A 15,143-nucleotide genomic window follows, 5' to 3' on the forward strand; every position below is an offset into this window, starting at 1 on the left:
GCTACCTTCTGTACCTGCAGAAGAGCATAGGGACAAGACAACACCTGGCTGGCTGTCAATCAGCCGACCTGAATGGACCAAGGCCCACCTGGTTGAGTGTCAATCATCCTCTGGGATATAAACCTGAGCCGGCCCTTCGAAGTCACTCTCAGAGCTCACAGCAGCACAATCTCACAGCTGGCTCTGTGGAAGTTTACGTCGAATAAAGCCTGTTGGTTTTGTGTGCTTGCTTCTGAACGACAGCGCACCACAATTTATTCGACATAAATTTTAAGAGCTGCTATGGAAAAGCTCCTGAGCGCCGGGAGCCTCGAAATCGACCCAAGCCACCTGGAGGTACATGGTCAATGTGATCATCGAGGCTCACACCGACGACATCTTGGACTCCAATAGAAAGACTTGTCTTACCCCGATCGAAGCTGGGTCCCCGAGCTTTCCAGCTCTCAAAGACTGCACTGGGTACTCAGAAGCGATGAACACCTTCGAGACCTCCCATGTACGTAGTCTTTGCAAGGTACCTCCTAAGTATCCGAGCCCAACTACCTGGGAAGGCGGCCAAGTCTTACCTGGGAGCTCTGCATGAGTTGGCCTGACCTTGTCTGGCTGAACCCAGGGTAAATGAAAGGGAGGTCCAGAGGTTGATCAGGGATGCCTATGTCAGAGGGCTATGCACGAGGGCCGTCAGTCAGAAGCTGCTGGAAGAAAATGATCTACTCCCTGGCCAAAACAGCAGAGATAGTCTGAACCCTGGAGGCAGCAGCCCTGCACACCAAAGCCTTCAATTTCAGGCTTCCCCAGGCCTCCGCGTGGTCAGCACATTTGGCTGCTGTGACCCTCGATCAAGCTGGGGAAGAAAACATCGATGCTGCGGGCGCCCATCGCACGTAAGTACTGTGGGTCCCGGTGTGAGTCTGATTGTTCATTCTGCCAAAATTGCCTGGCCAAAAACCAGAATTGCTCAAGAAGCAGCAAGAAAGGCCACCGCCAAGGTATGCCTCTCAAAGCCCACCAGCAGATCAGCGGCCCTCTATGCTCTTCTCCCCTCCCTCACAGCCCTCGCCACATGCGATTGCCAGGCAACGCCATTGCCCCCACAGCCACTTCCGGCCTCCCCAGTCCCAGCGACCCAACTTCCGGCCTCGCTGGCAATGATCGCCGCATGCGCGCCATGCGCCCGGACCAGCTCTTGCTCTCTCCAGCGCCACCCACCGAAGACTACAATGATGTCACTTCCGGTCTACGGAACAACGCCACTTCCGCCGGCTGTGATGACGTCGCCCTACCCAACAGCCAGCAGCGTGATGTCACTACCCCCAGCGCACCGAGCACAGCCAGGGAAGAAGGTCAGCCATGCCTCACCCTCCCACGCGACACCGCCATCTTAGCCCAGACAGGCATGGACGCTGCCAACACCTAGGTCCTTCCAGGCCTACAGCGATGACAACATGGTCAACACAGGCCTATCAATGCACCCCATGCCTTTGGACGCTGCTAACTACCGCACACCGCACCCCACAACTACGGAGAACACCTCTGGCCGACACTCACCTCTCACAATGTCTGCAGTGGACACCAACGACCACAACTTGCCTCCACCGTTGGAGAATGATGACTCAGACCCCGAGATGGTCCAAGCAGCCACCACACTGACCAGGAACATTTCCCACGACCTTGGGTGCCCCATGATGGGTGTAAAAATAAATGGACAAAGTGCCTAATCGACAGTGGCAGCACCGAGAGTTTCATTCACCCGAGCGTGGCCCACTCCCTGAGATTAAAAATCCACCCCACCACCTTCTCTATTGCCTTCGCCACCAAGGACCAGACTATCAATGCCCTCGGGTGCTGCTCGGCTGATCTGACTGTGGGTGGCGGGGGGGTGGGGGGTTGGAGACATACACTGGGTTCAGACTGCTGGTCATGCCCAAACTCTGTGCACCAGTCCTCCTGGGCTTAGATTTCCAATGTCACCTGCAGAGCGACACCCTCTCATTCGGAGGGCCCTTAACTCCACTCATGCTCCACAGTGCGCCGTCCAACCAGCTCCAGCCAACCTGCAGCCTCTCCATGCTGTGCATCACCCCTCTTGTGCTCTTCTCACACCTCACGCCAGACTGCAAGCTGATAGGCACGATTGCGCTGCGGACAGAGACTTCATCAGGACGGAGGTGCGGCGGCTTCTGATGAAAGGTGTCATAGAGCACAGCGACAGCCCTTGGAGAGCCCAAGTTCTAGTGGTCAAAGGGGGAAGCAATCCGAGGATGGTCATGGACTACAGCCAGACCATCAATTGGTACACCCAGCTGGATGCCTAGCCCCTACCAAGGATAGCCGACATGGTCAACAAAATAGCCCGTTACCGGGTCTTCTCCACAACTGACCTGAAGTCGGCCTATCACCAACTCCCCATCCACCCATGGGACAAGCCCTATACTGCCTTCGAGGCGAACGGGGGCCTGTACCAGTTCCGCCGAGTTCCATTTGGGGTCATGAATGGGGTCTCCATCTTCCAGTGGGAGATGGATCAAATGGTAGACAGGCACAAGCTAAAGGCAACTTTCCCGTACCAGGATAATGTCACCATCTGCGGCCACAACCAGCAGGACCACGATGCCAACCTGGAGAAATTTCTCCAGACGGCCGAGGAGCTGAACTTCACTTACAACAAAGAGAAGTGTGTGTTCAGCACCACCCGCCACACCATCCTGGGGTACAACGTGGCACATGGTGTCATCGGCCCAGATCCAGAACGGATGCACCTGTTAATGGAGCTGCCCCTCACCCGCACGCTCAAAGCCCTCCGCAGGTGCCTTGGCTTATTCACTTATTACTCCCAGTGAGTTCCCTGCTTCTCGGATAAGGTCTGCACACTGGCCCAGGCCACAACATTCCCGCTCCCACCCGAGGCGAATCAGGCAGGACATCGTAGACATCACAATTCATGCTGTGGATGAGGACTCCCCCTTCCAGGTGGAGAGCAATGCCTCTGATGTGGCCCTCACCGCCACTCTCAACCAAGGTGGGCGCCCGGTCGCCTTCTTCTCCAGGATCCTCCATGGCTCCAAGCTAGGGCACTCTGCCATTAAAAAGGAGGCCCAGGCGATCATGGAAGCGGTCCATCACCGGCGCCACTACCTGGCCAGCAGGAAATTCACCCTCCTCACAGACCAGCGGGCCGTGGCGTTCATGTTCAACTCCACACACAGGGGCAAGATCAAGAACGACAAAATCTAGCACTGCTGGAGAGTCGAGCTGGCAACTTACAGCTGCAATATCCAGTATCACCCCAGGAAGTTTAACGACTTCCCCGATGCCCTCTCCCAGACCTGCGCGTTGCTCCACAATGACCAGCTGCAGCCATTGCATGATTCCCTCTGCCACCCGGGCGCCACCTGCTTATACCGCTTTATCAAGTCCTGAAACCTCCCTTACAGCATCAGAGACGTCAGAACCATGACTGAGGCATGCCGGGTCTGCGTGGAATGCAAGCACTGATTCTTCTATCCACCCCAGGCCCATGTCATAAAGGCCACTCATCCCTTTGAGCACCTCAGCATAGACTTCAAGGGCCCCCTGCCTTCCACAAATTGCAATGTCTATTTCCTCACGGTCATAGACGAGTACTCTCGCTTCACTTTCACCATTCCTTGCCCAGACACCTCCATGGCCACTGTCATCAGGGCACTGACACAGATCTTCATCATGTTTGGCTAATCCACATTTATCCACAGCAACCGGGGGTCTAGCTTCATGAGTGAGGAACTACACCAGTACCTGACATCAAGGGGCATCCCGACTAGTCTTATGACTAGTTACAACCCAAGAGGTAATGGGCAAGTGCAACGCAAGAACAGGGTGATCTGGAAGGCAGTTCTCCTGGCCCTTAAGTCAAAAGGGTGGTCCATAGAATACTGGCAGAACTCTCAAGGCTGAACCCCTGGTCACACCCCCCCGACCCCAGGCAGCTATGGGGCATTCAAGACCTCCTTGGGCACCATGGACTTGCTACAACCGTGGGGGATGAACCCGCCCCCTTGTCCATCCGATGCAATACACACGACTTAACCCCAGCCCCCCCAGCCACTTCTCTGCGCTGCACCATGCCAGCCACTCCGGCCCCCTGCCTCCAGCCCCCCCACACCCTTACCAACCAGTGACCAGGAGCCAGTCCTGCAACGGTCGCAGAGACTCCGACGGCCGCCGGACTGTCTTAATCAGTAAATACTGTATATATGTTTTGGGGCCTTACTGCATCTCTCCCCTGGGTCAATTTTAAAGAAGGGGTGAATGTGGTGGTACACCACTGGAACTACTGCAAGGGGCAAACTTTATACCTGCAGAAGAGCATGGGGACAAGACAACACCTGACCAGCTGTCAATCAGTTGACCTGAATGGACCAAGCCCCACCCGGTCAGGTATCAATCACCCTCTGGGATATAAGCCTGAACCAGCCCTTTGAAGTCATTCTCAGAGTTTACAGCAGCAGTATCTCCCAGCTGGCTCAGTGGAAGTTCACATTGAATAAAGCCTGTTGTACAGTCTTTTGGTTTTGTGTGTTTGCTTCAGACCAACAGCACACCACAATTTCCTATATATCCAATTTTTTTTTTAACTACCAACATATGTGAATGAACTCTATTCCAGGGTATTTAAATGTTAGTATCTTGCAATATTTTTCCCCCAATTTACTCTCCCCTCACTTCACCCCCATCTTTACAGAGGATAACCCAATATACTCTGGGTATCTGCCACACCGGAAAACTGCATAGCTCTTATTTAGATTTTTTTTTAATTTTTCCCTCCATTCCATTTTATATATTGAACTGAAATGTCATGATTTTCTTTTATTCTTCAGTTCCTGGATTTGGGAATTGCTGGCAAAGCCATCATTTATCGATGGCCCCTCATGCCCTCGGAAAGATAGGGGTGAGCCCCTTAAACAACTGCTGTCATGGAGCACAGCAACAAAACTTTCAGCCCTACATGTCTATGTTGGCCATCAAGTACCTGTCTGTATTAATCCCATTTACCAGCACTTGCCCCAAAGCTTTTCATGGCTTGGTGATTTAAGCATTTCTCTAAAAATACCTTAAATGCTGTGAATGGCTCCGCCTCCTTCACCAGCTCAGGCAAGGTATTTCAGATTTCAATCACCCACTGTTGAAACAATCCTTACTCAGCTTCACTTTAAACCTTTCCCTGAATCTATCCCCTCTGGATTTAAATGCGTGTTGAGGGGAAGAGTTTCTACTCCCTGCCTCATGCATGCCCATCATAATTATTGTACCTCGGTCAAATTTTCTCCTCTCCAAGGAAATAAAACCTGTCCCAGTCCTGATGAATTTTCTTTGCACACTTTCCAGTTCAATCATTTAATGTGGCGACCAGAACAGTGTATAGTGCTCCATCTGTGGTCTATCTGATTATTTACAATGGCATAATATCTCTGCTCTTATACTTTTTTGACCCAGCTAAAGCAGTTCAGTATCTTTTATGTCTTCTGAACCACTTTATCTGATTGTGCTGCCACCTAAGTGGAATTGATGATGTGCAACCATCCACACTTCTGAACTCAAGGTGTAAGGAGGTTGATTGATGAAGTAGATGAAGATGTTTGGCCCCAGGGCACTGACCTGAGGAACTGTTTCAGTGATGCTCTGGGCCTGATGTGATTGATCTCTGACAATCATAACTATCTTCTTTTCTGAGGGGTATTGACTCCCACCATTGCAATGTTTTCTTTTTGATGCCCATTGTCCTTTTTTACCAAGTTACCTTGATGCTACACTTGATGAAATGCTGCTTTGATGTCAAAAGAAATCACTCTCGCATGTGGAATTCAGTACTTTGGTTCACATTCGAGCTGAATTCTGAATCTGGAGCTGAGTGCTTCTGGCAAAACCCAAACTGGGCATTGATGAGTAGGTTATTCATGACTAAGCGCCATTTTGTAAGACTATTCATAACATCTTCCATCTCATCGCTGATGATTAAATGTGGACTGATTGAATGGTAATTAGCCAGATTGGATTTATGTTATTGTTTTTGTGAAGAAGACATACCTGGGCAATTTTCAGCTTGTGCCAGAGGGTAAGCCTCTGATGCTACTGTTTGAATGTTGTTTCATCCCACAGCCATTGCTGTATCCAATAATTGCTGCTGTTTCTTGGTATAATTCTGAATTGGATTGGCTGAAGGCTGACCTCTGTGATGGAGGGACATCATCTAACTAGCACATCTGGATGAAAATAATAGTGAATGCTTCTGCAATGTCTTTAATATATTGGACAAATCCATTACAACTTCTGGTCAGCAGTTTGGGTACATTCATTTTCCCAGTGGTGTAGCTCCCAAAGAAATAGCTCTCCTTGTTCTTGTATTGAATTGTGTTAAACCTAATCTAAAGCTTTGAATAACTGCTTTTCTTACCTCTGTCTGGTCAATCATGTGTTCCAATTGAAAGATCTGAGCTTTCACTTGGTCCTCTTTGCTGATAAGGTAACCAATACTCTTAGACAACTTCTCCTGTTGGCATAACAACAAAACATACTGTCACTTGAAACCAGAGAACACCATTCAACCCGCTCCAACTGTCAACAGATCCTAATATCTCACTTTACACATAAACAAAGCAAATAACAAATTTGAAAATTAATGAAACCAAATACATGTAAATGAGTAAACGGAGAAAGAGTGAGGCCAGGATAAAGGCAAGTTACTGATACATTAAAGTCATTAAGAATTTAAGATTCAACTGTGCACAAGGTTTGTGGGGTTTAGGATATATTGAAGTGTCCTGATATTTGAGAACATAATGAATGCCTTTGAAAATGAAAGTAGTCACTAACTTTTATCCTTTAAAATGACCTACCTTGAGTACTTTGTAGGCACTGCTCATAGAAGTAACTTTGTGGTTTGCATGCGACCCACCAAGCTTACAGAGGTGACACACGGGCCTCCTGCACACCTCGCAATACATGGTCACCTTTTCCATTTCATGCTCTGGACACATCAATACCTGAAGATATTTTGGAGAACGGTTTTGGGATGATGTGGGTGAAGGGATAGAAGTGGAGTGATTGGTGGGGGGAAATTGGGGAAAAGAATGAAAAGGCATTGAACTATTGTCATTCCAAAATCAAAAATGTATTTTAAAAAGTATGAACACATACAGAAATGGTAATCAATTTCTGTGCCATACCAATCTTTTGTCCAAAATGCATCCTGGGAACATACTAGAATTTAGTAATGATGTTATTCAGTATGCAAGAACAATTCACTGCTTCCATCATTTTAAAAATGTATATTTAATTCCAAATTAAACACAGAGCAGTAAAATTTGGACTTCAGTCCACCTGTTATTCAGAACAAAAATGGCTGAAAAAAGTACTTCATTTTTTATATCACATTTCAACCACTGAGTAAAACTGCAAACCTGAACACCACCAGCCCATCCCAACTGCACAGTGAACACCAAACTACATTCTTGCAAACAACTGAAACAGGTATCAAGTGAGCCTTAGACTCACTTAACCAGTGTTTTCTTTCATTTTACCATGAAGCCCTGCCCAACTCCCATAATAATGGCCTGACTAATAAAGGTACAAGATTTGGGAAATTGTGTGCAGCTTAAGTCAGAAAGGATGTCATTGTGTTGGAAAGAGGGCAGAAAAGATTCACCAATGTGTTTCTGGGACTCAAGGGCTTGAGTTAAAAGGAGATACATGATGGATTGGATCTTTTTTTCCCTTGAGTCTAGGAGGATTAGGGGTGATCTTATAGAATTTATAAATTTTTGAGGGGCACAAATAAGATTACAATTTAACTACTCATTTAAAAAAGTGTACAAAGGACAGTTAACATGTCCTAGGGTTTGTACGATTCAGTAAAACTTCTTAGTGAGAAAGAGTCTTTGGATTTTGAATCACCCAAGTTGGAGATAGAACTTCAGCCATGTATTTACTCAGTTAGCACCCGATGCACTTAATAAAACTACACACATGAACCATTCCTTGTGCAGCCTGCCCTTTTTTTGTACCCAGAAACACAAAAATATTGGTCAATAGATACCTAACCACCTCTGAAACTGTCTCATTTGCTCTTTTTCATACTATTTTCCTCTTTATTCTTTGTTCTGATTCATTATTCCATTTTGCCTTTTCTCTCTCTCACTCTCTCTCTCCAGCTCTTATTCCTTTTGCTTCTGCTTTCATTCCAATAAATCACTTTTTCATGTTCATTTCACTGTGCATCTTTTTATTTTCCACTGATTTTCTTACTGTCTATTTTCTTCTTTCCATCCTTTCCTCTTTGCAGATTTTTCTCTGGATCTCCCATTGGAATGGGTTTCCTGTGGTTTCATCCAATACTTCATTCTACCTCTTTCTTTCTGCAGAATTTTTCCTGTTTCTGGAATATGCGCCCCAACATCCAAAAGACGGGGTAGTCAATTTGTATTGAAAGGAATGGGAAAACATAAAGCTTGATTCAAAATAGAAGTAGCTGATATTTTCAACTAGTGTCTTTTTTTGTTTTTGTCACTTCATCCATTCCATGAGATATGCTCACAATCTTTAGGGAATGTGCAGCTGTTATGGATGAGTGTGGCTAAACTGACTGCAACATCTGTCACGTATACATCAGCACATACGATAATCATACCATAATGTGTTATATTTGTCGGACAGACAGAATGTTGCTTTGTCTGAATGCAGACCATGTCCTTTAAAGGAAAGAAAGGCTGGATGTATTGATAATCATTCCAGAAATTATGGTGATTTTGCAACAATTAGAATTTGATTGTTATTACTTATTATTGTTGATTATTATTCATTGAAAATTAAATTGGTATTCTTAAATTTAGAGCTGAAGTAGCTAACAATGCAAAACTAACATATATTTTTGAAGTCAATGTCCTCTGAATATTTAGGTTACTTCCATTTACTGAATCACATTGGTATCCTCAAGGGAAATACTTACCATTTGGTTCATTCATTCACATGTGCCAGAATGAATAAACAAGAAAATTAATTCAGCCATGCAACCAACTCAGGTAGGTTTTTATCTTCAGCTTACTATCAAAATATGTTTGTTAATTTAACCGAAGCTAAATATACTTTAATGCACTGTGACTAGATCTAAATATTCATCTACATATGATAGGTTAGGTTCATATTTACTCGAAGGTTACATGATTTGTAAGTTAGACAAGTAGATAGAGTTGGATTTTTAATTATATCTCATTCTTTGGTTCAGCTGGCTATGAGGTATTGGGGTCTCATCAAATTAAGTTATTAATCAAGTACCATTCCTTTTTTTGTACATACATGTTCAAAGTGATGGGAACATATGTTTACTTATTCACAAGAAATCTCTGAAAGGAAAGAGGAATACTGTTATGTTGAAGGAGGACATGATATAAATGGGTCTCTGGGAACACTTATTTGGAATAGGGTTTTTTAAATAAAAATAGCAGTAAAAGAAGCTCCGTACCTTGGGTCGGAAGTTGGTTGTTGGTCCTACATACTCATGTTGAGCCTTTGGAGTTCCCCAGGGATGGTGAAGTTTGAAGCATTCATTACAGTAGCTTGCTTTGCAGTCCATACAACTCTTTGTGGCCTCACTGGGAGGTGCTTTGCAGAGGTTGCACATGATAGCCACAGCGGCTCGAGCAGCTTGTCTGTATCTTTCTACAATTGTTTCCAAGGTGAAGTTTCGGAACAGACCACTGATGCCTCGTTCTCCAAGATCTACGTCACGTTTACAGCTAGGACAAGGGAAGGTGGTGACTCCTTGACTGTGGATAGTTCGTTTCCAGCCTGGATGGGCAGCAGATCCTTTTTAGTCAACCAATATATGAAAGAATCAAGGGAATGACAGAGAGAGGACAGACAAGGGAAAGTAGAAAAAGAAAATTGAAAGAGTAGTAAAGTTATATGGGTTATTAGAATGGTAGAGTAGTACAATACAGAAGAAAATCATTGCAAGTTCCTCTGAACAACACCATTTTCCTACTTAATTCCTTATCCTTGCTAGTGTTTTCTTCTTTATGCATTGGATCCAAATCCCTTAAGATGGCTGCTCTTGAACCTGTATCCAGCACTCTAACAATGTGAATTCAAACCTTAATGTCTGTGTGAAAATATCTTCCTTGTGTCACTTGCATTACTAGGCCCTAAATATTAATCCATTAGCCATTTCTCTTCATTCCTTTTATGTTCATTTAAACATCTAAGTCTTTTTATCCTGGCTTTCCCTGAGTCTAAAGGGGAATAGCCTTAGCCCTTCAATTTTCCAGTATTTAACCATAATATCTCATACATGGACTAATTCTAATAATTCTCCTCTGTACTTCACCAAAGTCTCTGGATCTTTTCTCTAAGCAGAGAATTTGGCATGATACTCAATTGGCATTGGTCCAGCTTTTTATACAGGTTTAGAATGGTTTCTTGGCTTTTGTACATTTTGAATAGTTTAATAAAGTCAAACACTATTAATTAACTAAGGATTATGCAAAACTATTTAATTCTCAATGCTGTTGTAGCCCAGTTCCCCATTTAACTTAACTTGAAACCAGTTCCTTGCATTAAATGTATTAGTATACCCATTTACCATGCAATGTAAACTTATATCGAATGATTGTACACATTCCATCTGATAAGGAAATAATCAGACTTCATAAGTGTCACTGGAGTTGGACATTGAAACTTTATTTCAATGCTAAATGTGTAAATATAACACGAGCTGCAAATTGATTCCACTTTCAAAATACAATTCTACTCGCCAATGAATGTTCGAAGCAGTTACCAAGCACTATTACCATTGTGTGTGTGCATTTAATGCAAGTGATCCAGGAAGAATTTCTCCCTTCACGTCGAGGGCATTGATGTAAAGCAACAATGAAAAAGATGAGGTTGGAATTCTCATTAAATAAAAAATGAAGATGGTAAAGTGGTTTAAGCTTTTGGAATTTTCCCATGTGAATTTCACAGTTAATTGTTAAAGGTGCAGAATCTTGCATTTTAACTCCATGTGGAAGGTATTTGCAACATTATAAATTTTGGCTGAACACTGGACTGGCACAATTCAAAGGAGAACATGGGTTTATTGAGATGAATTCACTATAATTAATCAAGTTTATTTTGAAGGCATTTCATAAAGATGGAAACATAATACACTACAATCTGTAACCTAACATTATATTTGACCCTGGATTATTAATGAATTAACCTCATGCAAACAAGATATTATACTAGAAAAGATATACTGCAATCTGCAACGTTGGAAGTTTATGTAGCATAAATATTATTATGGAATACTTGTAATGGTCTTTAATATAAAGGCCTTCCATATTATAAAACATCACCTGGACCTACACCAGTCATTTTATTTGATTTTGTTTGTCTAGTTCATTCCTCTCCTTCCTCATGCAAACCTCCTCTTCTGCCACTTCTTGCATTTAATTTTTTTTCCCTTTACCTATCCTTAAGTCTGTGCACAATTCAAGAAGTTATGATGGCCTAGTCATATTCCATACACCACTTTCCAACTGTGACATGTTGGCAAAGCTGACATGAATAGATATCAAGAAATTGTATTGCAGTCAGTTTGTTTACATTTCTTTATTTGTTTATATGTATACATTGTATGGTGTGTTTTTACATTTGTGGTATTTTTGCCTCGCCTGTAAGAGAACAATCTCAAGGTTTTCTGTGATGACACGTATGTACTCTGACAATAAATCTGAAACCTGATCTGAGTCTGAAATTATATATAGCCTGAATAGAGACAAAGTTCTTCTTAATTTAAATAAGTCATCAGTACCCAAATTTCTGATATACAATCCTGATGCCTGTCAGTGGAAAGGGGCATGCAATTCATCTTTGCAAGTAGACTGATCTTTATTTTGACCACATGATGTAGTAGCAGATGTACACCACTTGGCCTATTGAGTCTGCTCTACCATTTGAATCATGGCTGATGTACTTTTCCTCTCAACCCTATTCTCCTGCCTTCTCCCCATAACCTTTGATAATCTTAATGATAAAGGAGATATCAACCTCCAGTTTAAATATCCCCAATGACTTTCCTTCTATTGCCACCTGTGGCAACATATTTGACATATATCTGGAACTAATGGATGTCACTTCGAGACAGGAAGCTTGACCAGCAATTTCATTTCTAGCTCATGTAAAAATGGTTATAGTCCATCAATTCAATGAACATTGAGCTAGTTTTTCATGGATCATAAACTCTGCTTCTTGATATCCATTATTATATTGGTTAACATCACTGAGGTGAACAAGAAAATCAGCAGATACTGGGATCTACTGTCATACACAAAAGTGCTGGAGAAATTTTAGCAGACCATGCATAAGTAAAAGGCAGTCAATATATCAGTCTTGAGCCCCTCATCAGGAAAGAAGGACTGAAGAGGGGCTCAGGCCCAAAACATTGACTGCTTTTTACTTCCTATGGATGCTGTGTGACCTGCTGAGTTTCTCCAGCACTTTTGTGTAGAGCAGTGAAGAAGATTTTGGGAGAACTGAATTATTAACATCTGATAACACTTTTCAAGGAATTAGTTATAGTATTTATACAACATCTTTTACAGGGTTGTGATATCCCAAAATGCTTTTATTGCAATGAAGTGTTGGATTACTTCAATTTACTTAATACAAAACATAAGTCATTTCAAATAACTAAAACTATTGAATAATTTAGATTATTTTAAATACCCTTTTCACTGGGAATATAGAATGTTGAGTGTAATGTAGTATTAATGTAATATCTTTTCATTGAAATGTGTCAGTATTTTTGTTAATAACATGCTATTTTTGTTTCATCAAGGTTAAAAATGGTTAAACTCTGTACAAAATCAGGTGCTCATCCCCTTGAATCTGTAATATCTCTGTTGATATTAAGCAGTTTCAATAGGGCACCTTTTAATATGAAGGATTATCAGAGGAAAAGAGAGATGGGACATCGATCTCAACAAACCAAGTGAAATGGAATAAAGTCCATCAGTCTAAAATCTATGCTTCAACAGGGGCCAAACATTTCGAGGCTCTGCAATAGGGTCAAAGGTAGGATAAAAAGTTATTACTTTTTATTCATAGAATTATAATGACTTATTGATTCAAATACCTTAAACTGGCCTGCACAGACAAGTTAGCAACTTAATTCTGAACTATTTTGTTTAATAAAAATATATGTATCACTGCCATTTGATTCTCAAGAATCTAAAAAGTCATCAGAAAATGGGTTAGTACAAACATGTTGAACTTATTAATGTTAGTTACAGTTCCTGAGGCAAAGGAACACTGATGAGCAAGAAAGCCTATGAGACATGCCTGAGATACTTAAAGAAGACTGATTATAAACTAAACAGCTGCTTGCCTTATTTTTAAATAGGATTACCACTGAGGATGCACTGTATGTCACATTAACAGAAATGGTACAACTGCATAGCTCAACGCAAAAATCAAATGAATCCGCAGATAAATATAAACTATTAAAAATAAAGCAGAAAAATCATAAACATATCGTACAAGATCTGAACTGGCATATATCAGTTTTAACTGATTGTTTATATTATAATCACACACTCAAATTACATTGTACTTCCCCATCCCACATCAGCTCCTCAGCTCAGCACACTTTTATCTCATTTGTAAAATAATTTTATAGATGTGAACATTTATACTGGTTTTAAGTAGTAGTTTCCTTCAACTTAAGAGAGCAGGCATGTGGCCAAAGTTTTAATTCCCATTATGACTCACACCCTGTGAAAGCTGTTCTAGTACAGGCAAGTAACCTTGAGAGTGGAAGCAGCATTAAACCTTTGACGAGTTTAGCACCACTGAGTATGTGTTTAAACAGATATAGCATAGATATATTCTGGACACACTGCTAATTCACAGCCTATAATGTATCAGCGTTCTTATAGCATATGAAAAGGTTGAGAATCACCTACATCACAAAGGGCATTGATAATTACTGACAGCATGAAAATTGAACAAAAGGAACTGTTAAGTTAGTCTTGACTTTGACCTTATGTGTGCTTCAAGCATGTTGTTGGTGTTAAGAGTGGAGTGGCATAATGGGATGGTTGTGAATGATAAGCACACTGAGTAGCCGAGTGTTTCATGCCCAGGGTGCACTAATGTCCAGTTCAGTTTCAAAGATCCTGATTCAGTCCCTGCCTTCAATGGAGTGAAAGGGGTTCCCAGATACTTTCTGAGGAAGATCATCTGGAGCAAAGAGGGAGTGACTTTTTTTGTAGTACCCACATGAAGCTTTCTGCAAACTCTGATGGCAGTTAAGATGTTCACCCCACAACTGCTAACCTGCTCCAGCCCAACAAATAATCCAAGGCAGTTTTCCTTCCTGGACTCTGGTTGAAGCATAGCTGAGGTTCAAATTCCAGAAACCACACCTGATTTATACAGAATCAGGAAAATGGAGGATTCATTGCTCAGTGGACCAGGTAGTCTGATTCTTTTCATCTCCTGGTTTCTCTCAGGAAGGGGAAGAAAGGGGATCTGTGAGACAGAAAGTATAAAACCGCCACTGGATATTGGTCTTGTTTCTGCCTTTACTGTGATTTTTTTTAATACATGTGATCTAATGTCAGATCTATGAGCTCACTGTATAGAAAAGCTATCTGACTGCCTAAATCAATATTGTTCCAGCCTATCTATATGCTATATTTTAAAAGCCAGGATATTCATAGAGAAAAAAGGGAAATATTGAAGTCTTGTAGTTTTCAGATATTATATTCTGAAGTTGAACATGTTAAAAAAAACAAATCAAATGAAAAAAGGCAAGAGGAAGAGTCAGACAATGTTATTGAATGAATGAATAACAAGTACAGCAAGTATTGAAATTTCATTGTATATTAATACTATTAATGCATCTGCTCAATTTACAGTACTGCTTTATTTGATATGCCCGATTATGTTAACTACTTATTAATAATTTAGAGAACAGCAATGTTACTAATAATTCGCAGGATACTAAGATTGTTAGAAATAATGCCATCGTTAAAAAAAAATAGCAAATTATAGGATCATGATATTATTAGTAATTCAAATTAAACCACAATTGGTAACTCAGAGAACGGTAATATTATTAGCAATAT

General features: G+C 42.1%; 1 protein-coding gene across 2 annotated transcripts in view; it reads right to left on the bottom strand.

Annotated features, from left to right (window-relative positions):
- The window catches only part of trim36 (tripartite motif containing 36), a 127,235-nt gene that overhangs the window by 99,711 nt on the left and 12,381 nt on the right, over positions 1 to 15,143 (bottom strand). For both annotated transcript variants that reach the window (XM_069931147.1, XM_069931141.1), the window contains 3 exons: positions 9,494 to 9,819; positions 6,873 to 7,019; positions 6,431 to 6,526 (listed from right to left, as the gene is read on the bottom strand). In XM_069931147.1, the coding sequence (XP_069787248.1) occupies positions 6,431 to 6,526; positions 6,873 to 7,019; positions 9,494 to 9,819 (569 nt within the window). The remainder of the gene's footprint in view (positions 1 to 6,430; positions 6,527 to 6,872; positions 7,020 to 9,493; positions 9,820 to 15,143) is intronic.

Source organism: Narcine bancroftii, chromosome 1 (genome assembly GCF_036971445.1).
Source record: "Narcine bancroftii isolate sNarBan1 chromosome 1, sNarBan1.hap1, whole genome shotgun sequence".
Lineage (NCBI taxonomy): Eukaryota > Metazoa > Chordata > Chondrichthyes > Torpediniformes > Narcinidae > Narcine > Narcine bancroftii.